The sequence below is a fragment of the Ranitomeya imitator genome, chromosome 3 (assembly GCF_032444005.1).
Source record: "Ranitomeya imitator isolate aRanImi1 chromosome 3, aRanImi1.pri, whole genome shotgun sequence".
In the NCBI taxonomy this organism is placed as follows: Eukaryota; Metazoa; Chordata; class Amphibia; order Anura; family Dendrobatidae; genus Ranitomeya; species Ranitomeya imitator.
This window is the reverse complement of record NC_091284.1, coordinates 792,176,211-792,200,484: the sequence shown is the minus strand read 5'-3', so window position 1 is coordinate 792,200,484 and position 24,274 is coordinate 792,176,211. Positions and strand designations below refer to the sequence as shown.

At 41.9% G+C, this 24,274-nt stretch overlaps 1 protein-coding gene across 1 annotated transcript in view; it reads right to left on the bottom strand.

The window, feature by feature from the left end:
• Nucleotides 1-24,274, bottom strand: part of CNTN5 (contactin 5) — a 2,082,395-nt gene that overhangs the window by 584,693 nt on the left and 1,473,428 nt on the right. The window contains exon 8 of the mRNA XM_069759184.1: nt 6,854-6,949. Coding sequence (XP_069615285.1) covers nt 6,854-6,949 — 96 coding nt within the window. The remainder of the gene's footprint in view (nt 1-6,853; nt 6,950-24,274) is intronic.

Genomic DNA, 24,274 nt, shown 5'->3' with positions numbered 1-24,274 from the left:
AGGTTAAAAAAGAGTAAAAGAATATATACAGTAAAGATATGGGATGGATTTACTATCAGAAGTAAGCAAGTTTGTTGGCTTAAGAATAGTTTAGTATAAGCCAAAAGAGAACAACTTTTTGCATTTTTGCTTTTTTTTTTATATTTTTTTACAATGATGATGACAATAGTACGTGGGGCGTTTCAGGTTGAGCACAACCTTCCCACAGACATACAGATTGAGACCCTTTCACACGTCCATTTTTGTGTCCATATAGGGTCCGTTTTTTACGCACACCGGGGACAAAATGCATGCCGCATACGCATATGCTGTGTCAGCAGAAAAAAAAAAAATATTGCTCTTAAAGGAAGGGGAGGAAAACAGAAAAATACAATAAGGATCATTCAGATACATTTTAAAACAGATAAATTCAGAAACATCATAAAAAAACAAACAAAAAAAAAACCCAATGTCAGAATTGTCACCGCACTTGAAATTTGTTTTCACATTTTTCCACTACATTATATAATAAAATAGATGGAGAAATTGTATATAAAATAGATGGAACAACGCCACGTGGGCTGTTATTCTTATAGCTCTTCTCAAATCATAAACCCCTTGGTGGTCCATGGTCATCAAAATTCCAATGAAAGACGTATTCTTAAAGGGACTCTGTCAGCTCAAATTGGCGGAATAGTAAAATGATTTCTTACCGGTCAGATGGGCGGCATATCCTTTTTATTTCTCCACTCCATCCATCTCTGTTTTCCGCATTATTTTCAGGAATAAGAGTATGGTGCGCCATAGTTGGCGCATGTACCATGCAGTCTTCGGTGGCGCACGCGCAGTATGCTTTGCCCTACTGCGGGCAAAGCCGAAAAGCATTATTGCGCATGTGCCCAAGCACTATGTCCCTGAAGTATTTAGCTGTGTTCCGGGACATAGTGCGCGGGCGCATGCGAAGTAATGCTTTTCGGCTTTGCCCGCAGTAGGGCAAAGCATACTGCCCGTGCGCCACCAAAGATTGCATGGCGCATGCGCCAACTATGGCGCAAGAATACTCTTTTTCCCGAATATAATGCGGAAAACAGGGACGGACAGGGAGGAGAAATAAAGAGGATACGCCGCCCATCTGACCGGTAAGAAATCATTTTAATATCACGCCAATTTGACCTGACAGAGTCCCTTTAAGTTTTAGGCCGCCGTCACACTTGCGAGTTTTACGGACGTAAGAGCGCAGAAACTACATCCGTAAAACTCGCATAACATACGGCACAATGATTCTCAATGGGTCTAGTCCTATCAGCCGTATATTACGGATCCGTAATATACGGCGTTCTACGGCCGTAGAAAATCGCAGCATGCTGCGTTTGTCACCGTATTGCGCAAAAAAAACTCCAATGAAACTCTATGGAAGCCCCAAAAATACGGATTACACATGGACCAGCAGTGTGACTTGCGAGAAATACGCAGCGGTGTTAGAGAGAAAAGCCGGCAATTCAGTGCGGTGTACAGTAAAATCACACTGATAGCTTACAGTAGAATAGGTGGAATAAATGTGTACACATAGAATAGGTATATATATATATATATATATATATATATATATGTCAGTGATACACATATATGTATATATATTATTACTTCATACAGCGCGAGATAGCTTTAAAGCCGGTAATTCAATTGCCGGCTTTTGCTTTCTCCTTCCTAAACCCGACATGATATGAGACATGATTACATACAGTAAACCATCTCATATCACCTTTTTTTTGCATTTTCCACACTACTAATGTTAGTAGTGTGTATATGCAAAATTTGGCCATTCTAGCTGCAAAATCCCGGGGAATGAAGGTAAAGTAGGTCAATGACCTATATTTACCTTCATTTGCGGTGAGGCGCCCTCTGCTGGTTGTTCCTAGATCGTGGGGACTTTCCTAGAAAGCTCCCAGGCTCGAGTTCATATGAGGACAACCAGCAGAGGGCGCCCTCTTATGATCTCGAGCCTGGGAGCTTTCTAGGAAAGTTCCCACGATCTAGGGACAACCAGCAGAGGGCGCCTCAACGCAAATGCAGGTAAATATAGGTCATTGACCTAGTTTACCTTCATTCTCAGGGGTTTTGCAGCAAGGAGCATCGCTGCATTAGCAGAACTCCTGGCTGCAAAATTTTTTAACCCCTTCAGATGGATTTACATCGTGGAACTTTACAGATCTTCGGAAGGTATGTATATTGTTGGTTTATTATTTTGACTTTGTTACAGATCGAGGGTCTTCAGTGAGTGGATTGAGCGTAGAATAAAATATTACAACAACCTTTGTGATTTTTTCATTAAAATAATTTTTAATAATGTGTGTGTGTTTTTTTTAACCCTTTACTAGTATTGGATTAATAATGGATAGTTGTCATAATTGACGCCTCTCCATTATTAATCTGGCTTAATAATGTCACCTTACAATAGCAAGGTGGCATTAACCCTTCATTACCCCATATCCCACCGCTACACGGGAATGGGAAGAGAGTGGCCTTTTCTGGGGTGGCTGGGGGCAGGTGTTTTTAGCCAGGGGGGGCCAATAACCATGGACCCTCTCCAGGCTATTAATATCTGCCTTCAGTCACTGGCTTTACTACTCTGGCGGAGAAAATTGTGCGGGTGCCCACGCCAATTTTTTCCGCCATTTAACCCTTTAATTTAGTAGATAGAACGGCCAAATTTTGCATAGACACACTACTAACATTAGTAGTGTGGAATATGCAAAAATAAGGGGGATATGAGATGGTTTACTGTATGTAAACCAGGTCTCATATCATGTTGGGTTTAGGAAGGAGATAGCAAAAGTCGGCAATTGAATTACCGGCTTTAAAGCTATCTAGCGCTGTATGAAGTAATAATATATATATACATATATGTGTCTAATGACACACATATATATATATATATATAGACAGTATATATATATAATTTTTTTTTTTAACACATGGATCCCTTGTATAGCCGTATGTCGGTTTTGCAAGCCTGCGAGAAAAACACGCAGTACGGATGCCATACGGATTACATACGGAGGATGCCATGCGCAAAAAACGGTGACACACCCTGCCTATGGAGGAGCTACGGACCACTATTTTGGGGACTTTTCAGCGTATTACGGCCGTAATATACGGACCGTATTGTCCTACGCTGAGTGTGACTCCAGCCTTACAGATATTCCCTATTTGAGGGAAATAAGATACAATCACTGGGGGTCTGATTGCTAGAACCCCAAGAGTTCCAGAGAATCCACGTTCAGAAGAGCCATGCGTGAACGGAGACGTGGTTGATAATACACAATGCTACTCCATTTATTGTCAATGGTTCTGTTGGAAAGTGCTGAGAGTTCCTTTCAATGGATCTTCAGCAGTGTGCATGATCGACCTCTGGTCTCTTCACACTTTATTCTTCGGAGCCACGGTTCTCATGATCAATGAGGGCTAAAGTGGTCAGACCACCAGCAATCACAAAGGTATTCCCATACCATGTATAGGAAATAATTTACCAACTTGAGAAAACTCCATCAATGGCTATAACAATCTCACATAGAGTAGTGGTGGAGCTTGTTTTCAAGAAGCAGCAGTGATGTAAAACACTGATGACACAGTCATGGTAAAACACTGATTACACACTGATCAAAACATGGAAAACACTGATGACAAACTAATGGTAAGTCCGGGGTCAGACTAGCGTATGCGGGAGCCGAGTGTCATGCGTCTGTGCTCTGTGCCTCTCACACAGGGAGGATCGGATCACAGCTGCGGAGGAGGCGGAGATATTAATTTCTCCATCTCCTCCATTGCCGGGGTCGGCGTATATCACACTGCACTCGGATGACATCTGAGTGATGTGCATTGTCTCACTCGCATCCATAGGCTTATATGGGTGTGAGTGCGCCGAGACTCGGCCGGGTGTCTGTGACAATAGCAGTATGCTGCAATTTCACTCACACCTACAACGCGGCTGAGAAAAAAACGGTGATGGAGCTGCCCCATAGATTAACAGCGGACCGAGTGCTATACGATGTTTTATCACATAGCACTCGTCCGTATACAGATGACACACTGATGGAAAACAATGATGGCAAGCTGATGGAAAACATTAACCACACACTGATGACACCCTGATGGAAAACACTGATGACACACTGATGGTAAAAACAGACACACGGATAAAATACTGATGGAAAACACTGAATCCAATGACATACTGATAGGGAATTTAGATTGTGAGCCCCGGCGGGGACAGCGATGATAATGTGTGCGAACTGTAAAGCGCTGCGGAATATGTTAGCGCTATATAAAAATAAAGATTATTATTATTATTAAACACTGATGGTAAAAAAAAAACACATAGATGACACACTGATGGAAAACACTGATTACAAACTGATGGTAATAACCAACAAACGAATAAATACTGAGAGAAAACACTGATTACACATTGATGGTAAAACACTCATTACACCCTGATGGAAAACACTGATGACCCACTGATGGTAAAAACACACACAGATAAAATACTGAGAGAAAACACTGATTACACACTGATGGAAAACACTGATGACACACTGAGGGTATGTGCACACGTATCTGTGAGGGCTGCGGATTTTTCCGCAACGGATTTGAAAAATCTGCAGTGCAAAACTGCTGCGGTTTTTACTGCGGATTTATCGCGGTTTCTATTGCGGATTCTGCTGCGGGTTTACACCTGCAGTTTTCTATTGGAGAAGGTGTAAAACCGCAGCGGAATCCGCACAAAGAATTGACATGCTGCGGAATGTAAACCGCTGCGTTTCTGTGCGTTTTTTTCCGCAGCATGTGCACTGCGGATTTCGTTTCCCATAGGTTTACATTATACTGTAAATGCATGGGAAACCGCTGCGGACCCGCAGCAAAATCCGCAGCGTGTGCACATACCCTGATGGTAAAAACCAAAAAACGGATAAAATACTGAGAGAAAACACTGATTACACCCTGATGGAAAACACTGATGACACACTGATGGTAAAAACCAACAAACGGATAAAATACTGAGAGAAAACACTGATTACACCCTGATGGAAAACACTGATGACACACTGAGGGTAAAAACCAACAAACGGATAAAATACTGAGAGAAAACACTGATTACACCCTGATGGAAAACACTGATGACACACTGATGGTAAAAAAAAGCACATAAATGTAACACTGATGGAAAACACTGATGGAAAACACTGATGACACACTGTTGGAAAACACTGATGACACACTGATGGTAAAAACCAACAAACGGATAAAATTCTTAAAGAAAACACTGATTACACACTGATGGTAAAACACTGATTGCACACTGATGGTAAAACACTGATTATACACTGATGGTAAAACACTGATTGTACACTGATGGTAAAACACTGATTACACACTGATGGTAAAACACTGATTGCACACTGATGGTAAAACACTGATTACACACTGATGGTAAAACACTGATTGCACACTGATGGTAAAACACTCATTACACACTGTTGGAAAACACTGATGACACACTGATGGTAAAAACCAACAAACGGATAAAATACTGAGAGAAAACACTGATTACACCCTGATGGAAAACACTGATTACACACTGATGGTAAAACACTGATTGCACACTGATGGTAAAACACTGATTACACAGTGATGGTAAAACACTGATTGTACACTGATGGTAAAACACTGATTACACACTGATGGTAAAACACTGATTGCACACTGATGGTAAAACACTGATTACACAGTGATGGTAAAACACTGATTGCACACTGATGGTAAAACACTGATTACACACTGATGGTAAAACACTGATTGTACACTGATGGTAAAACACTGATTACACACTGATGGTAAAACACTGATTGCACACTGATGGTAAAACACTCATTACACACTGTTGGAAAACACTGATGACACACTGATGGTAAAAACCAACAAACGGATAAAATACTGAGAGAAAACACTGATTACACCCTGATGGAAAACACTGATTACACACTGATGGTAAAAACAGACACACGGAAAAAATACTGATGGAAAACACTTATGACACACTGATGGTAAAAAAAATCACAAAGATGAAACACTGTTGGAAAACACTGACGACACACTGATGGTAAAAACCAACAAACGGATAAAATACTGATGGAAAACACTGATTACACACTGTTGGAAAACACCGATGACACACTGATGGTAAAAAAAAGCACATAGATGAAACACTGTTGGAAAACACTAATGACACACTGATGGTAAAAACCAACAAATGGATAAAATACTGAGAGAAAACACTGATTACACCCTGATGGAAAACACTGATGACACTCTTATAAAATTGGAAACGCTGTGCCGAATTTGTACATTAAAGTTCCCATTATTATGGGGTCTGTCCAGTTGTCGTCGAAAATAATGAAACTGCCAACATTGAAAGTCACTGTGAACACAGCCCAATATAATGACAGTATATTAATATTGCCGATGATCAAAATCCGTGTGCAACCAATACGATCACCTCCGCTTTATACATTATTTCTCCAGATATCTCCATAGACAACTATGTTGCTTCTGAACAGAAAAAGCATTTTAGGCCATTCTGCGAGGCGTGCAATTACTGTACCATAGAATTATATCTAAAGTATCCTTCTCCTTCCAACCAAGTTATTTCTGGCACAGTCTAATGGAGCTATACAGGTTTATTTCAGGGCTTCGACACATGGAAAGCAACTAAAAGCTTTGAAAATATATGAATATTTTTTCATTTGGCCTTCTAGACCTGAAGAAATTAAAACGATTATACAGCTAATAATAAGAACCATGACATGCGTATTACCTGGTGAGTGATGGGGGGGAGAACACATAAGGACCACTCCTTGTCCTTCCCTGACGGAGACGGCACTTCGTACACGGCCACTGAAATTCCCGAGATCTGCAAATAAATTAGCATGTAATGTTATATATAGGGAATATGTGCAAAAGGAAAATACAATTGTTAAAGGGGTTACCCAGAACTTTTATATAAATGACGCATCTGTGGAATAAATCATCAATATCAGATCAGTCTGACACCTGGCACCGCCATTGATCAGATGACAGCAGGTCCCAAAGTGGGCAAAGCCAGAAAACTGCAGCTCACTACATCTTTTAGTGGCCATTCTTGGGTACTGCAGTTTACCTCCCATTTTTTCATTATATCTCTTTAACACATTTATTAATTATTGTTTATATATTATGCATTGGATATTTACCCCTGTACTCCTGCAAAGAACACAGTTGATTGCAGCATGAAGTCCACTTACCCTGTGACTAGTGATGAGACAGTATATTCGTTTCTCGAGATTTCCCGAGCACGCTCGGGTGAGCTCCGAGTATTTCAGCATGCTCGGAAGTTTAGTTTCTGTCGCCATAGCTGCATTATTTGCAGCTGCTAGACAGCCTGAATAAATGTGGGGATTGTCTGTTTCTTAGAAAATCCTCACATGTATTCAAGCTGTCTAGCAGTCCCAAGTCATGCAGCTACAGAGACAGAAACTAAATCTCCGAGCACGCCAAAATACTCGGAGACCACACAAGCATGCTAGGGAAATCTCAAGTACACTTGCTCATCACTACCTGTGAACATAAACAGACAAAACCCAGAATAAAAACAATTCAAACTGTGGCCACTACTGTATTTGTCTGTTAGTGGCCACTAGGGTTGAGCGACCTTTACTTTTATAGGATCGGGTCGGGTTTCACGAAACTCGACTTTTTCAAAAGTCGGGTCGAGTGAAATCGGCCGATCCTATAGAAAAGTCGGGTTCGGCCGAAACTCGAAACCCAATGCAGTGCATTGGGTTTCTAATGGTTCCCAGGGTCTGAAGGAGCGGAAACTCTCCTTCAGGCCCTGAGATCCATATTTAAGTGTAAAATAAAGAATCAAAATAAAAAATATTGCTATACTCACCCTCGGACGCGCCCTGGTTCTCACCGGCAGCCTTCCTTCCTAAGAATGAGCGCCTGAAGGACCTTCGATGACATCGCGGCTTGTGATTGGTCACGTGACGCCCATGTGACCGCTCACGCGACCAATTGCAAGCCACGATGTCATCGAAGGCCCTTCAGGTGCTGATTCTTAGGAAGGAAGGCTGCCGGTGAGAACCAGGGCGCGTCCGAGGGTGAGTATAGCAATATTTTTTATTTTGATTCTTTATTTTACACTTAAATATGAATTCCGATACCGATTCCCGATATCTTAAACATATCGGGAATCGGTATCGGAATTCTGATCCCAGATCAGAAGATCGCCGACCTCATGGCCGACCCCACACAGGGGTCGGGTCGGGTTTCATGAAACCCGACTTTGCCAAAAGTCGGCGACTTCTGAATCTGGCCGACCCGTTTCGCTCAACCCTAGTGGCCACAGTATGAATGTGCACCTATACATTACGCTAATACCAACAGATGTAGCGGCGCATGTTTTCGGTTTTACACTGCATAATTGTCCTGTGATCAGCACCGCCTTCAATTAAATTGGATTAATTAATTTATATAATAGATTATAGAAGCTAGAAAATTGGAAGCACTTTAAAAAATGTTCCATATCTCTAGAACCGGATTGGGGGATAAAATAAAAATGTGGAATATTCAAGGGAGCAGCAAGAATAAAATAAGAGAAAAAACTTTCAATTTTTGACCTGGTGAGTGGTGGCAGGTCCTCCTTAATGAAGCACTCCTGTTGAAGTTTGTATCCTCTTAATATATTGCAGTCATCATATTATATAGCACTGTGTACTTACAATTGCTCATTTTGCCTTTCTACCAAGATAATTCTTCTCTTTTCTCTGCTCTATGTAGAAACAGGAAGCTTTTTTTCCCTCCTCTTTCCAACTCCTGACGCAGTTGCTTACTCCTCCCAGGGACTTTCACAGTGACTCATGACTTATAGAGGGAAAAGAGACCTCGTGTTTCTACATAGAGCTTAGAAGGATTCAGCTAGTCAGTTTTTAATGACGTGATGTCAAACACTAAATGGAAAAGAGAAGAATTGTCTGGGTAAAAAGGCAAAATGAGCAACTGTAAGTACACAGTGCTATATAATATGATGGCTGGGATGTAGCCAGGATGTGGCTGGTATATAGCTGGGATTTAGCAAGGTTGTGGCCGGTATGTAGCCAGGATGTGGCAAGTATGTTGCAGGGATGTAGCCGGGATGGAGCCAGTATATAGCTGGGATGTGGATGGGATGTGGCCAGGATGTTACCGGGATGTAGCCGGAATGTGGCAAGTATATAGCCAGGATGTGGCCGGGATGTAGCCAGTACATAGCCGGGATATGGCGGGTATGTGGCTGGGATGTAGCCGATATGTGGCAAGCATATAGCTGGGATGTGGCCGGTATGTAGCCTGTACGTAGCCAGAATGTGCTCGGTATGTGGCAAGGATGTAGCCAGGATGTGGCAAGTATATAGCCAGGATGTGGCCGGGATGTAGCCAGTACATAGCCGGGATATGGCGGGTATGTGGCTGGGATGTAGCCGATATGTGGCAAGCATATAGCTGGGATGTGGCCGGTATGTAGCCGGTACGTAGCCAGAATGTGCTCGGTATGTGGCAAGTATATAGCCAGGATGTGGCTGGGATGTAGCCAGTACATAGCCGGGATATGGCGGGTATGTGGCTGGGATGTAGCCAGTATGTGGCAAGCATGTAGCTGGGATGCGGCCGGTATGTAGCCGGTACGTAGCCAGAATGTGCTCGGTATGTGGCAAGGATGTAGCCGGGATGTGGCAAGTATATAGCCAGGATGTGGCCGGGATGTAGCCAGTACACAGCCAGGATATGGCGGGTATGTGGCTGGGATGTAGCCGGTATGTGGCAAGCATGTAGCTGGGATATGGCCGGTATGTAGCCGGTACGTAGCCAGGATGTGTTCGGTATGTGGCTAGGATGTAGCCGGGATGTGGCAAGTATATAGCCAGGATGTGGCCGGGATGTAGCCAGTACATAGCCAGGATATGGCGGGTATGTGGCTGGGATGTAGCCGGTATGTGGCAAGCATATAGCTGGGATGCGGCCGGTATGTAGCCTGTACGTAGCCAGGATGTGCTCGGTATGTGGCTAGGATGTAGCCGGGATGTGGCAAGTATATAGCCAGGATGTGGCCGGGATGTAGCCAGTACATAGCCAGGATATGGCGGGTATGTGGCTGGGATGTAGCCGGTATGTGGCAAGCATGTAGCTGGGATATGGCCGGTATGTAGCCGGTACGTAGCCAGGATGTGCTCGGTATGTGGCTAGGATGTAGCCGGGATGTGGCAAGTATATAGCCAGGATGTGGCCGGGATGTAGCCAGTACATAGCCAGGATATGGCGGGTATGTGGCTGGGATGTAGCTGGTATGTGGCAAGCATGTAGCTGGGATGTGGCCAGTATGTAGCCAGGATGTGGCCGGGATGTAGCCGCTATGTGGTGGTATGTAGCCGTATGTAGTCGAGATGTAACCAATCTGTAGCCGTTATGTAGCCGCGATGTGGCCAGTATGTAGCAAACTCCCTCTACAGGCAGAAACAACACTGCACCAATGTCTATGCAGAATATTTGGTGCTTTCTATCCTCACATCAATCAACAAACTACTGTAAATATATAAAGAAAATACCAGCACGAAAATGCTGAAACTTTTACATTTAACAATAACATGGAATCAGAACATAAGTTTTGTTAGAAAAGTTTTCTTTTTGAAGCTGGAATCAACAGATTTTTATTTTTATTTGAACAGAAACACATTTTAAAAATGTGACAATGCGTTACAGAGTGTTTCTCCAGTTTTAAAGAAGAAAAAAGAAACAAATAAAAATGAAACAAAACTACTTTATTCGGTAAGGTTGTTCTCAGCCGCAGATTCATTATCAGTTATCTGTGTCATTTGACGTTATCGTTTTGTAAAAAGATAACACTCGTGTAATGAGATTAAACTGCATAATCTGCGGAGCACGGTTTAGGAATCCTTATCGATACCATGGAGCTCTGAGGCTATTATTATACAATGATAAGAAAAGGAATTAAGATACTTCTTAGATGTGGCGAAAAACAGAACAGTCAATGTTGTGAGGGGTATGAGCCTATAGAAAAAGAAAAAACTCGCTTTCTAGTTGTGTTTTATTCTTTTTTCTCTTTTGTTCCCAGATGTTTGATAGAAGAAATGTCCTTTACTGAAATCCAACAAGATCTGATTAATCAAATGACTGCGTCTGAAGATTGGAAAACTGATCCGTGTAGTCACTTTTTCAAAGCACCATGGCATCCAATGGAGAGAAATAAATCTTCACGTTATCTTTTGTGTAGATCTGGATGGAAATTCTGACAATTTATACAGAAAAAAAAAAAGAATAATGGACAAAAAAAAATAATTTTAACAAAAAATGAATTCTATATTCTGCAATTAAAACCATGTAGGAAAAATGTTACTCACATCTGCTTGATCTGGCACCAAGGGCTGCATCCTCCTCAAGCTGCGGTCAGGAGTCTCTGCTTTTCGAGTTGCCATGGCAACCTGACATGCTTCTGTGACATCATGTACTTGCGTTGGGCCCCCCTTCATGCGTCCCGATGTTATCAATGTTGCATGTCCATGTGACTTGTGTTCATGTGTCTCATCCGTGTGGCGTCCATGTGACTTGTGTTCATGTGTCTCATCCATGTGGCGTCCATGTGCCGTCTGTGTCCTGTGCACATCCATGTGGCGTCCATGTGCCGTCCGTGTCCTGTGCACATCCGTGTGGCGTCCATGTGCCGTCGATGTCCTGTGCTCCTCCGGATGGTGTCCATGTGTCGTCCGTGTATTGCACTCATCCGTGTGGTGTCCATGTGCCGTCTATATCCTTCGCTCATCCGGGTGGCATCCATACATCATCCTTGTCCTGCGCTCATCCGGTAGGCATCTGTGTGCCGTGTGTGACCTGCACTCATCCGTGTGGCGTCCATGTGCCATCCGTGTCCTGTGCTCATCCGTGTGGCATCCATGTGCCATCCGTGTCCTGTGCTCATCCGTGTGGCGTCCATGTTCCGTCCGTGTCCTATGCTCCTCCGGATGGTGTCCATGTGTCGTCCGTGTATTGCACTCATTCATGTGGTGTCCATGTGCCGTCTATATCCTGCGCTCATCTGGGTGGCATCCATACATCATCCTTGTCCTGCGCTCATCCGGTAGGCATCTGTGTGCCGTGTGTCCTGCAATCATCCATGTGGCGTCCATGTGCCGTGTGTCCTGCACTCATCCGTGTGGCGTCCATGTGCCGTCCGTGTCCTATGCTCCTCCGGATGGTGTCCATGTGTCGTCCGTGTATTGCGCTCATCCGTGTGGTGTCCATGCGCCGTCTATATCCTGCGCTCATCCGGGTGGCATCCATACATCATCCTTGTCCTGCGCTCATCCGGTAGGCATCTATGTGCCGTGTGTGTCCTGCGCTCATCCGTGTGACGTCCATGTGCTGTTCATGGCCTGAGCTCCGCGAGGCCCGGCGACTGTGAAGAGTTGTGATGTCAGCAACGTTACTGCTCCTCACAGTTGCCTGGTCTTGCGGAGCGCAGCATGAGCTGTAGATGGCTACTGCTAAATCCTATGCAGCCTCAGAAAGAGGTTCCATATGCTATGGATGACAGATTCGGGAGCGCTGAACTACGTCAGACCTGCGTGGGGACATTTTTTTAATAATAAATTGGTGAACAAGGGATAGTGTTTTGTTTTTATTCTTCTCTTTTTCTTTTTTACAAGTTTCCATTTGTTGACTATATCGGATTGCCTACATCCGACCTGCTTGAGATACTGTATATATATATACAGCTCTGGCGAAAATTAAGAGACCACCACATGAAAACCCAGTCATGGGCAGCCCAATCTCCAGACCTGAATCCCATTGAAAACATCTGGAACGTAATCAAGAGGAAGATGGATAGTCACAAGCCATCAAAGAAGAACTGCTCAAATATTTGCCCCAGGAGCAGTGTGAATGACTGGTGGAAAGCAGCCAAGACGCATGAAAGCTGTGATTAAAAATCATGGTTATTCCACAAAATATTGATTTCTGAACTCTTCTTGAGTTAAAACATTAGTATTGTTGGTTCTAAATGAGTATGAACTTGTTTTCTTTGTATTATTTCAGGTCTGAAAGCAATGTTTTTTTTTTAAATTTTGACCATTCCTCCTTTTCAGAACAAAAAATAAAATAAAAAATAAAATATAAAAAATTAAATGTATCGCTTAGAAATTTGGAGACATGTTGTCAGAGGTTTATAGAATAAATGAACAATTTATATTTTACTCAAAAATAAACCTATAAAAAGAAAAATCAGACAAACTGCACATTTTGCAGTGGTCTCTTAAATTTTGCCAGAGTTGTATATATATATATATATATATATATATATATATATATATATATATATATATATTAATAAATTGGTGAGCCAGAGAAAGAGTCGGGGAGTGGTTTTAGAAAAAGTAGCTGTGTGTGTGTTTTTTCTTTTAAGCACTGGGTTAATAATGGGGGTCTGAGACATCTCTATTACTAATACTAGGGCTTGATGTCAACTGTGTTTTTGGGCAATTCAAAGCTTACATTAACCCCAACTACCATTACCCTAATTGCCGACGCACCAGGGCAATCAGGAAGAGTCTAGGTGGAGGGCGGTTGAGAGCTGAAGTTTTTGTCAGGAGTGGGGCCAATATCCATGGCCTTTTCCTATGCTGTTAATATCAGTCCGCAGCTGTATGCCTAGTGTTTGCTGGTTATATTTTATAGTGGGACTCTGTCAATTTTTTCTGGGATCCCCAGGTAAACAAGCCAGTAAAGGCTAAGCAAACAGCTTTTAGCTGACATTAAAGGGACACTGTCACCTGGATTTGGAGGGAACAATCTTCAGCCATGGAGGCAGGGTTTTGGGGTTTTTGATTCACCGTTTCCTTACCCGCTGGCTGCATGCTGGCTGCAATATTGGATTGAAATTCATTCTCTGTCCTCCATAGTACACGCCTGCGCAAGGTAAGATTGCCTTGTGCAGGCGTGTACTACGGAGGACAGTGTTGTGAATTCTGTGGCCAAGCTCCCTCCTGTGGTCGTGAGTGGTACTGCGGCTGGTTCTGTCTATAAGCTTCCTTTGGTGGATGAGAGTGGTACTGCGGCTTCTGAGTTTCCTTCCTCAGGTGATGAGGTTAAGTCGTTAGGTGCTGCTCTATTTAACTCCACATGGTGCTTTGATCCTGGCCTCCAGTCAATGTTCTAGTATTGGTCTTGCTTCCTCCTGGATCGTTCCTGTGGCCTGTCTATCCTGCATAAGCTAAGTTTTGCTTGTGTTATTTTTGTTTGCTATTTTTTCTGTCCAGCTTGCTATATTGGTTTTTCTTGCTTGCTGGAAGCTCTGAGACGCAGAGGGAGCACCTCCGTACCGTTAGTCGGTGCGGAGGGTCTTTTTGCCCTTCTGCATGGTTGTTTGTAGGTTTTTGTGTTGACCGCAAAGCTATCTTTCCTATCCTCGGTCTATTCAGTAAGTCGGGCCTCACTTTGCTAAATCTATTTCATCTCTGTGTTTGTATTTCCATCTTACTCACAGTCATTATATGTGGGGGGCTGCCTTTTCCTTTGGGGAATTTCTCTGAGGCAAGGTAGGCTTATTTTTCTATCTTCAGGGCTAGTTAGTTTCTCAGGCTGTGCCGAGTTGCATAGGGAGCGTTAGGCGCAATCCACGGCTACCTCTAGTGTGGTGTGATAGGATTAGGGATTGCGGTCAGCAGAGTTCCCACGTCTCAGAGCTCGTCCTTTGTTTTTGGTAATTGTCAGGTCGCTTTGTATGCTCTGAACTTCTATGTCCATTGTGGTTCTGAATTACCTGTTCATAACAGGACAGAGAATGAACTTCAATCCAATATTGCAGCCAGCATGCAGCCAGCGGGTAAGGAAAGGGTGATTCAAAAACCCCAAAACCCCGCCTCCATGGCTGAAGATTGTTCCCTCCAAATCCAGGTGACAGTGTCCCTTTAATAGCCTGGGAACCTTTGTGACTATTGGCTCCTCCCCAGAATATTAACATCAGCCCTCAACCATTGGCTTTCTCTCTGCTGGTTATTAACCCCTTCACCCCCGGAGCTTTTTTTGCTTTTTTCGTTTTCGATTTTTGCTCCCTTTCTTTCCAGAGCCATAATTTTTTTTATTTTTCCATCAATATGGCGTTATGATGAGGGCTTATTTTTTGCGGCACAAGTTGTACTTTTGAACAATACCATTGGTTTTACCATGTCATGCAACAGAAAATGGAAAAAAAATTCCAAGTGCGAAGAAATTGCAAAAAAAAAGTGCAATCACACACTTGTTGTGTTTGGCTTTTTTGCTAGATTCACTAAATGCTAAAACTGACCTGCCATTATGATTCTCCAGGTCATTACGAGTTAATAGACACCAAATATGTCTAAGTTCTCTTTTATTTAAGTTTTTTTTAAAAATTCCAATATTTTCTAAAAAAAATAATAAAATTGCTTAATTTTTTGTTATCCGTAGCATCTCCATCTTTCGTGATCTGGGATCGGGTGAGGGCTTATTTTTTGCGTGATGAGCTGATATTTTTAATTATACCATTTTACTCAGATACGTTCTTTTGATTGCTCATTATTGCATTTTAATGCAATGTCACGGCGACCAAAAAAAGGAATTTTTGGCGTTTTGATTTTTATCTCTCTACGCCGTTTAGCGATCAGGTTAATCCTTTTTTTTATCAATAGATCGGGCAATTTTGAACGTGGCGATACCAAATATGTGTATGTTTGATTTTTTTTATTGTTTTATTATGATTGGGGCAAAAGGGGGGTGATTTGAATTTTTATACATTTCTTATTTTTTATATTTTTAAACACTTTTTTCTTAATTTTTGGCATGCTTCAATAGCATCTGTGGGAGGCTAGAAGCATCCACTATTTGATCGCTTCTGCTACAGAGAGGTGATGCACTGATCACCTCTATGCAGCCTAATTACAACAGGCTTGCTATGAGCGCCGACCACAGGGTGGTACTCATAGCAATCTACCATCAACAACCATATACGTCTTGTGACTGGGGTCAGCGGTGCGCATACCTCCGGCCATGCGGCTGGCAGCGCTTGTTAAATGCCGCTGTCAGCATTTGACTGCGGCATTTAACTAGTTAATGGGTGCGGGCGGATCGCGATTGACATACTATTCTGTAGGCTGGCAGAAAGAGGTTAAAGTTTTGCAAGAGCCCATTAAATTTTTTCTTTAAAATTAACAGTTGTTGCTTGGTTACAGCCTATGTATATTCATTCTGTTAACGCTCCTACATAGGCTGGTGACAATGTGTGTCTTGGTTTGTGGGTATTTGTGTTCATTTACCGTCTTATTAATGAAGGTGTGAGGCTGACATCTTTACATTACTAAGTCTAGGTCTAGGTGTCAATGACAGCTGCTGACACAAAGCCCTAATCCCATTACCCTAATGCCACTGCATCAGCATGAAAAGGTGGTGTTGAACCAATAAATTACATCACAAAGCTTTTTTTTTAAATGATCTTTATTTAGCTCAAAAAAGTCTTCATTGCTGTACAATAATGCATGCAAAAACGCAGCAAAGATTAATGTTTTTCCTGCCAAGAGATGCAGATACCTTGCAGAAATTTCTGCAAGCAAATACTCAACGTGCGCACATAGACAAAAGGTAACAGTCTCAGGTCAGAATATAAGGAAGGTAGTGGATCAAGACAAGTGGATGGTCAAATTGAAATCCAAGGTCAGCAACAGAAATCAGAATACAACTCCGAACACAGCAGACACACACCACATGAGCAAAGCTATAGTTGGCAAAGGTCTGACAGTTGTCAGAGTGCTAAATAGCCCTATAATTTCCAGAATAGATGACACATGGAGATCAAACAGACCCAGCCAGATTGGACAGCTGAGCTGTCAATCACAATATTAACACTTTCTGTGGTGGCCTCGCATTTGCCATCGTTTTTTCTCTTCATACCGTACGTTCCAAGCGGGAGTCATCGAAAAATGAAATAGTTATTTCTTTTAAATACTGAAGTGGTTAAAAGAAGTGACATGAGATGGAACAAGTTCAAAGCAGCGTCATTTTGACATTACTGTGCACTATGTTCATTTTATGAGGAGCTTTTTTTTTGTTGGATTCCGGGCACAATCCGTACTAAAACGGCGCCAAGAACACATAACTTTATTTTAGTTTTATGCTAAGAACTGATATTTCTTGTGGTTTACAATGAAGAATATTAGTTGTCACAGTCTACAATAGAAAAGGATAAACCACTTCTTAGTCACCCCAATTAGTTAATGCAATTTTCAGTAGTTCTTACCACTAATATTACATATGAGACAATTTAAAAAGTATGCTCCACAGCATGCAAAAAAAAAACAACCCAGCGTATATACTTGATGAGGAGGCGTCTTTTACGCTATTATTACTTTATCAGAACCTGTATAATTTCTGTTAACAAGATTCTGCCTTATCTGGGAACTCATAATGATAGGTGGAAATTAAATACATAAAGACAGAACGGGAAGAACAATAGCCGTAATCAGAACATTGGATTCATGACTCATTGCTGCAGCTTTTAATCCATTCCCTGATTAAACTCCTCAGGAGGTGCCAACCTAATGACCTGATATCTAATGTTGTTAACGGGGCGCCAGAAATGCTATTCCATAATGTAACTTTGCATGTTAATCTTCTCCGACTCCTACTCACATGCATAGCTGTATGTAATCCGACATAATATTTTAAGTTCTAATTCTCTGCCACCGAGACTCAACGATTCTGATTGGAGGGGGCTGGGATTAATTAAATCATTAAATCGCTATCCAAATCACAAGCCACATAAGATACAGATGTATTAATAATATCTTTCGGTATATAATTTATTCCAAACTGTTCAGGTTTGTTTAAAATTTAGCTCTAATTTTAAAGTTCAATTTAAGAAAATATTAAATGAATACAGCAAAATTATGAGAAACATTATGTGCCATATAATAATAATTACAATATTATTAATAATAATATAGAGTTCCATAATAACATAAAACAAAATCTCACGATTGATGTGCTGGAGTACACAACAATTGCAGGTGTATGCTGATGGAGGGGGATTATCTTGAAAAGACAGAAGATGGTGGTGCTGTATTCATTTATTTATGTTCATCTAGTTCTTCTTTAAACTGTAATGTAGTAACACCTTTGTCTGAACCTGCTACTACAACCTCTGCATTTGTCGCTGAGTGGTGTTGCACTTACTCTGGATGGTGCTGAGGAACGCTAGCATGGTCCAGTGAAGGTCATTGGTGAAGTTGGGACTTGTGCCAGCCAGGTAGTCTGAGTTTCGTGAGGGGCCACGCCCCATTTAAATTCCCAACTGTTTGCTGGGCATTGTCAGGTTTGAGTATATACTGACTCTGTTTATTTCGGGAGACAATCTGGTTTGTTAACCTATCTTAATTGATACCCTTTTCTGGATTTAGACTGTCTTAACCCTCCGTTACTCTGATGTTTCTGCCTCTGACTCATTTCTACTGGCTTTGTATCCCTGACCTTTCTTTGTCCTTTATCTGCTCTCTCTGGTTTTGACCAGGGCTGTCAACTTTGTTTTGCCAGCTTGCTCCACCAGCCAGCAGCCACTTTTTGAAATTAACCCAGGAGACCTTGTTAGTCCAGGTTTCTGTACAGGGTTGCAGAGTGAAGGTCAGCTTTCCCTGGGACATACTAAGTGGAGTGGCTTGAGCAAAGTTTGTAAGTTGTTTGGATTTCACGTGCTATTTACCATTACAATTGTATGACCTCTTAGTTCTTCCAGTAAACCTCCATGTTGTGATGACCCAAATAATTGTAGCTGTATGTCGTAAGTAAAACATTTAATTCTCCCACAATTTTTAGTTCTGATTATTCTGCAGAATGCTGAAATCTACAACAATTTATTTACGGCTTCAATAATAATATTTATAACCTATCTCTAAGATAGGTTATAAAAATTATGTTGGTAGGGGTCAAACGTTCAAGCCCCCATGGATCATCCAATTGAAGAGGCTCCTGCACCATCGAATTGACATAGCCTAGTGCAGTTGAGTTGTCCGCCAGGGCCGTAGGGTACTCGGTACCAGGTCTGGTACTCACAGGGGGATGTCATTGTGGCAGTAACCTGGTCCGTGGCCCTGGGTGCCCATGTTAAAGGGGGAAGGTCTTTTAAGGGGTTTGTAATAAAGTTTGTTCGTGACGCCACCTGTGGTATTTGGTCAGTAGGGACCGACGCTGCTTAAAGGGGTCCTCTGGGGTGATGGTATGGCAGCCAGATGCTATAACTTCCCACAGGTGAAGTAGGTCCCCAGGGCTCCCGGTGTATAGGTGGAGATGGTGAATGGTGCAGTAAAGAACGAGGACACAGGTTTGCAGTCTCTTTACCTGATTTACTGAAGCTTCAGGCAACAGTAGTCCAGGGCACTAGATCACAGGTATAGACAGGGTCCGGCCAGCTGGAAAGCGAATCCAGAGTCCCCTTTGCCAGGTGGAGATGAAAGCCTTCCTCAAAGCGTGGTGGTGTTGTAGTCCCTTACTGCCTATGGCTTCTAATAAGGTCCTCACAGTTCCTCTCTGTCCTCCATAAACGTTAGGACACAAACCCGTATGACAGGTGGCTCGAGCCTTTTTATAGGGTCTCTATCACGACCCATACTCTATGCGCCACTGTGCCTCCTGGGTATTATGGCGGACAGGTAACTTGCAGTTCAGCTGTCCTGCCGGTTTCTGCTGTAAGTCTTATAGTTCGTCACAACCTCAGTCTTCTGGCTACCGGTATCTGCGATCTCCAGGGAGGTAGCCCAGTTGCAGCTGTCCTCCCCTGGTGTCTAACTCCTGTGCTTTGCTCTCCTGCACATTTTCTACAAACTGTCCTTTCCTTCTTAGTTCTCTTTCTCCAGGAGCTGCAACAATTCTGGCTGCAGGGCCCCTTAAGTCCTTCTGACACTCAAGGTCTAACTGCTCTCTTCTCTGACCTCTGACAGACTGACTGACTTCCTTTCCCTCCAGACCAGAATATAGGGAAGTTCCCCTTAATCCAGGTTCAGAGCTCCCCCTCCTGGCCTGGAGTATGAACATGTTTTGTATATGTGATTACCTGATAGAAGAGATCTTTCATTGCTTCCAAGCGTGACATCACTCTCCCCATGAGGAAAGCCATGCCACTGTGATGACCAGGACCCTGGGGCATCACACAGTAGTAATAATTGGTATTCCAACCTGCATGATATTGAAAGGAGGAAATGTATTACATTCCCTATTTGCGCTAATTGTTTTTTGGGGAAATTTTAATATTCATGAGCTAAAGTAAGAATAAGTGTGCGAATAGGTGGGACTCCCAGCACCCATTGATCTGCAAATTAAAAGTGCCATAAAGTACTGGAGGTGCCAGAATGGCACTGCAAGCTCTCCCCCATTCTCTTGTATAGGAGAGAACTTGTAGTACTATTTAGTGCCGCCCTACAATGTATGGAGCTGTGTCACTTCTGATGCACTGTGGTACTGTGGTACCTATAATCAGCTGATCGGTGGGGATGCCAGAAGTCAGATCTAATATTAATGATGTATTCCAAAGATAGGTTATGAATGCTAAAGTCGCAGAAACCCTCCATAACAAAGGCTACAAAGCACATTTTCTGGTCTGGATGACTGGTTCAGTCTATGGATTTAAGGGACAGTCTATTCAAATAAGTAGATACTGTGATGATGAAATGATCATCACCAGAGGTCCAACTTCTGGAATTCCTTAGAATTTTTTTTTCTCAGACAGACATTTTCCCACTGGAGACCAAACATTTTGGCAATGCACATTGGTTTCCAAGTCGGGACACCACTGCTTGTACTTTACATTTTAATGTTTGCTAAGTATGCCAACATTAGTGTGAATGCATTTTATATTTTGCCTTTTTTATCATTTTGTCCTTTATAAAGACTTGGGCATAAAGTCTTAAGATATAATTGCCCATCGAAGGTTGATCTTGGCTACTCTTTGTGTTGACTCCTCCATGCGCTTTGGATTACAGATCCGTATAACATAGACCAGCAATGGGTATGAGGTATAAAGCGCATGATACACAGGAGATAGCTGTTGCCCAAATGTTCTTTCGACCAATTGCCATCTCTTGAGAGTCCACCATACACAGGAATGCTCAGTATGGCTGAAAGCTCGTGTATTCTTTGTCGGAGATTGTCTGGTAGTGGATTGGCCATCGGAAACCTGATATGCTGAATCCTGCTACCTTTCGTAATCTCCAGTTTGGAGAATACCGCATACACATTAGACTGTCGGACAATCCCACCGATATCGATTTTAATCTAATTCAGGTCTTTTAGGCAAAGTTGCTGGAATTAAACACCAATCTCTAACTCAGTGCAGAGACAAAGAAAAAATCCTTTGATACTAGAACATCTAATCAATGAATACAAAGTCAAATCCTGGACATCTTGAGTATAATGGGATATCAGCCAAAGATCTGTCCACTTAAGATGAGGAGTTTTGAGATGGTGAGAAGCGGCTGTTTTATGCAAATCAGGCTACAAGTATAGGGAATGCTTATTAGCATATAAATGAGTTAGGTTTCATAGACACATAACAAGTTTATTTATACTGATATAATATGCAAGAACTTAATTCAACCCTGTCCAACGAGCCGACCCATCACTAAACTGTCTCAATTCTTTATAGTATTATTATTAAAGTTGATCTCAAATGTGAAATCAACTCTAATATGTCCGTAAGTTCTGGACTATTTGCTGGGAATCTTACAAATGTATTTGCACAATGCAAAATCTATAGCAGAGTCTACTGTTCACCAACCATTAGAATTTATAATAATGTTGTTTTTTCTTATGTGGCTCCCTTGGCTAAGTCAAAGTCTTGGTGTGACGTTCCTCTATGCACTCACTATAACTACACCATTTGGGTCTTAGATTAGTTAAAGGTCTAGTAACACTTAATACATAAAAAAGTATCACTATGTCTCTATATAGAGGTATGCAACCTCTTTTTATAATTAACAAGTGCTCTTCAATCCAGCATCACAGATAAAGGGAAGAATGGTGATAAACAAGTCAAATTATTTACTGTAATTATGTAATCTAATTGCATACATTTTCCTCCTCTGTTTGGAATGCTAACAAACTGGCTGGCATGGACAATGTATAATTAGCATGTGAGTAAACATCACTAGTCATCAATGGGGTTGAGCGACTTTTCTTTTTTTAGGATCGGGTCGGGTTTTACGAAACCCGACTTTCTCAAAAGTCGGGTCGAGTGAAATCGGCCGATCCTATAGAAAAGTCGGGGTCGGACGAAACACGAAACCCAATGCAGTGCAATGGGATACTGATGGTTCCCAGGGTCTGAAGGAGAGGAAACTCTCCTTCAGGCCCTGGGATCCATATTAATGTGTAAAATAAATAATAAAAATAAAAAATATTGATATACTTACCCTCGGACGCGCCCTGATTCTAACCGGCAGCCTTCCTTCCTAAGAATGAGCGAGTGAAGGACCTTAGATGACGTCGTGGCTTGTGATTGGTCGCGTGACCGCCGATGTGACCGCTCACGCGACCAATCACAAGCCGTGACGTCATCGAAGGTCCTTCACTTGCTCAGTTTTAGGAACGCAGGCTGCCGGTTAGAACCAGGGCGCGTCCGAGGGTGAGTATATCAATATTTTTTATTTTTATTCTTTATTTTACACTTAAATATGGATTCCGATACTGATTCCCGATATTGCAAACATATCGGAACTCGTTATCGGAATTCCGATACCAGATCAGAAGATCGCCGACCTCATGGCCGACCCCACACAGGGGTCGGGTTTCATGAAACCCGACTTTGCCAAAAGTCGGCGACTTCTGAAAATGGCCGACCCGTTTCGCTCAACCCTAGTCATCAAGGATAAGAGCACAATATATTACATCAAATGTCAACTTACAAGTCAATATTACAGGCTTACAGAAGCAAAAGTCTGTTTTCTTGACCAACCAGAAAGAAGCACAAATTCAAAACTCAACACATAGATAGCAGTCTATTCTTTCTGGCTTGCTAAAAATAGTCATTTGGTTAATTAAGATACAATGCTATGTCTCCACACCATGTATTAAGGCTGCCATACACATTAGATGGCTTCCAATTGCGTGAAGGTTTGGCAGATTGTTTAGATGACAGGCAACTTGGCTGTCTCTCCCATTCACAGAAGTGATCGTTCAGCAGAGCGCTCCTGTGTGACCTCCATAACAAAACCGCCGTAAGATATGTCTGGCAATGGTTTATCTCTGGAAGAACATAAGGACCGGCAGTCTGAAATCAGATGTACCGGATCCTTTACTCCCTTGATAATCAATTATCCAGCACCTTTATACATATTAGACAACCGTTCGAATCCGTCAATATTGGTGGGTTCAGCCTACATTAGTCTAACATGTAAGGGGGGCTTAGCACTGGGCATATTGGTTAGTTAACACTAAAAACCTTGACAATGATTTACAATTCATATTTACTCTAAACTAAAGAAATGGAAGGATGCCGCCCAATCTTCTAAAAAACTATATACAAAATATAGAGATGAGCCAGCCAACCACTTTGAGGAGAATCAAAATTGCCTTAGATTTCACACAAAAAAACAGTATTTTTTTGACATTTTATTCTAAAATTTTGGTTAACTTTTTGTTGTTATATATCTCTTCAGTCCTTAGAACATAATAATGGACATAAAAATTGCATCGAATCAATTTGATTCCAATCGAATTTCCTAACTTAAATTAGTGCAAACTGTTGAATTCGAATTTCGGCAAGTCACTCATCACTAACAAAATATTAACACAACCCTTTAATAGAGAATCAGCAAAGAAAAAAATGATTTTCCACCACTTCCATTTATAAAATTGTTATTTTTTATCAAAAATTCATTTAAAAACAGAAGGACCATCCAGAGGATAAAACCTTGCGCGTTTCTGGAGTACACTATGCCTTTAGTCATAGGAGCTTCACCAGCAGGAATTGGCTTCCATTTATCAACTTTACAGTGTATCCCGAATAATCGTGGCACGGTGAGCTTCTTTATTTCTTTTTTTCTTGAAATCCTTTATTAGTCTTTTTTACGGGTCCTTAATAGAGCTTCATTTATCATCAGATGATGTGATCTGTTAATTGTTTAAAGTGAATTCTGAAAAACACATTATTCAAAAT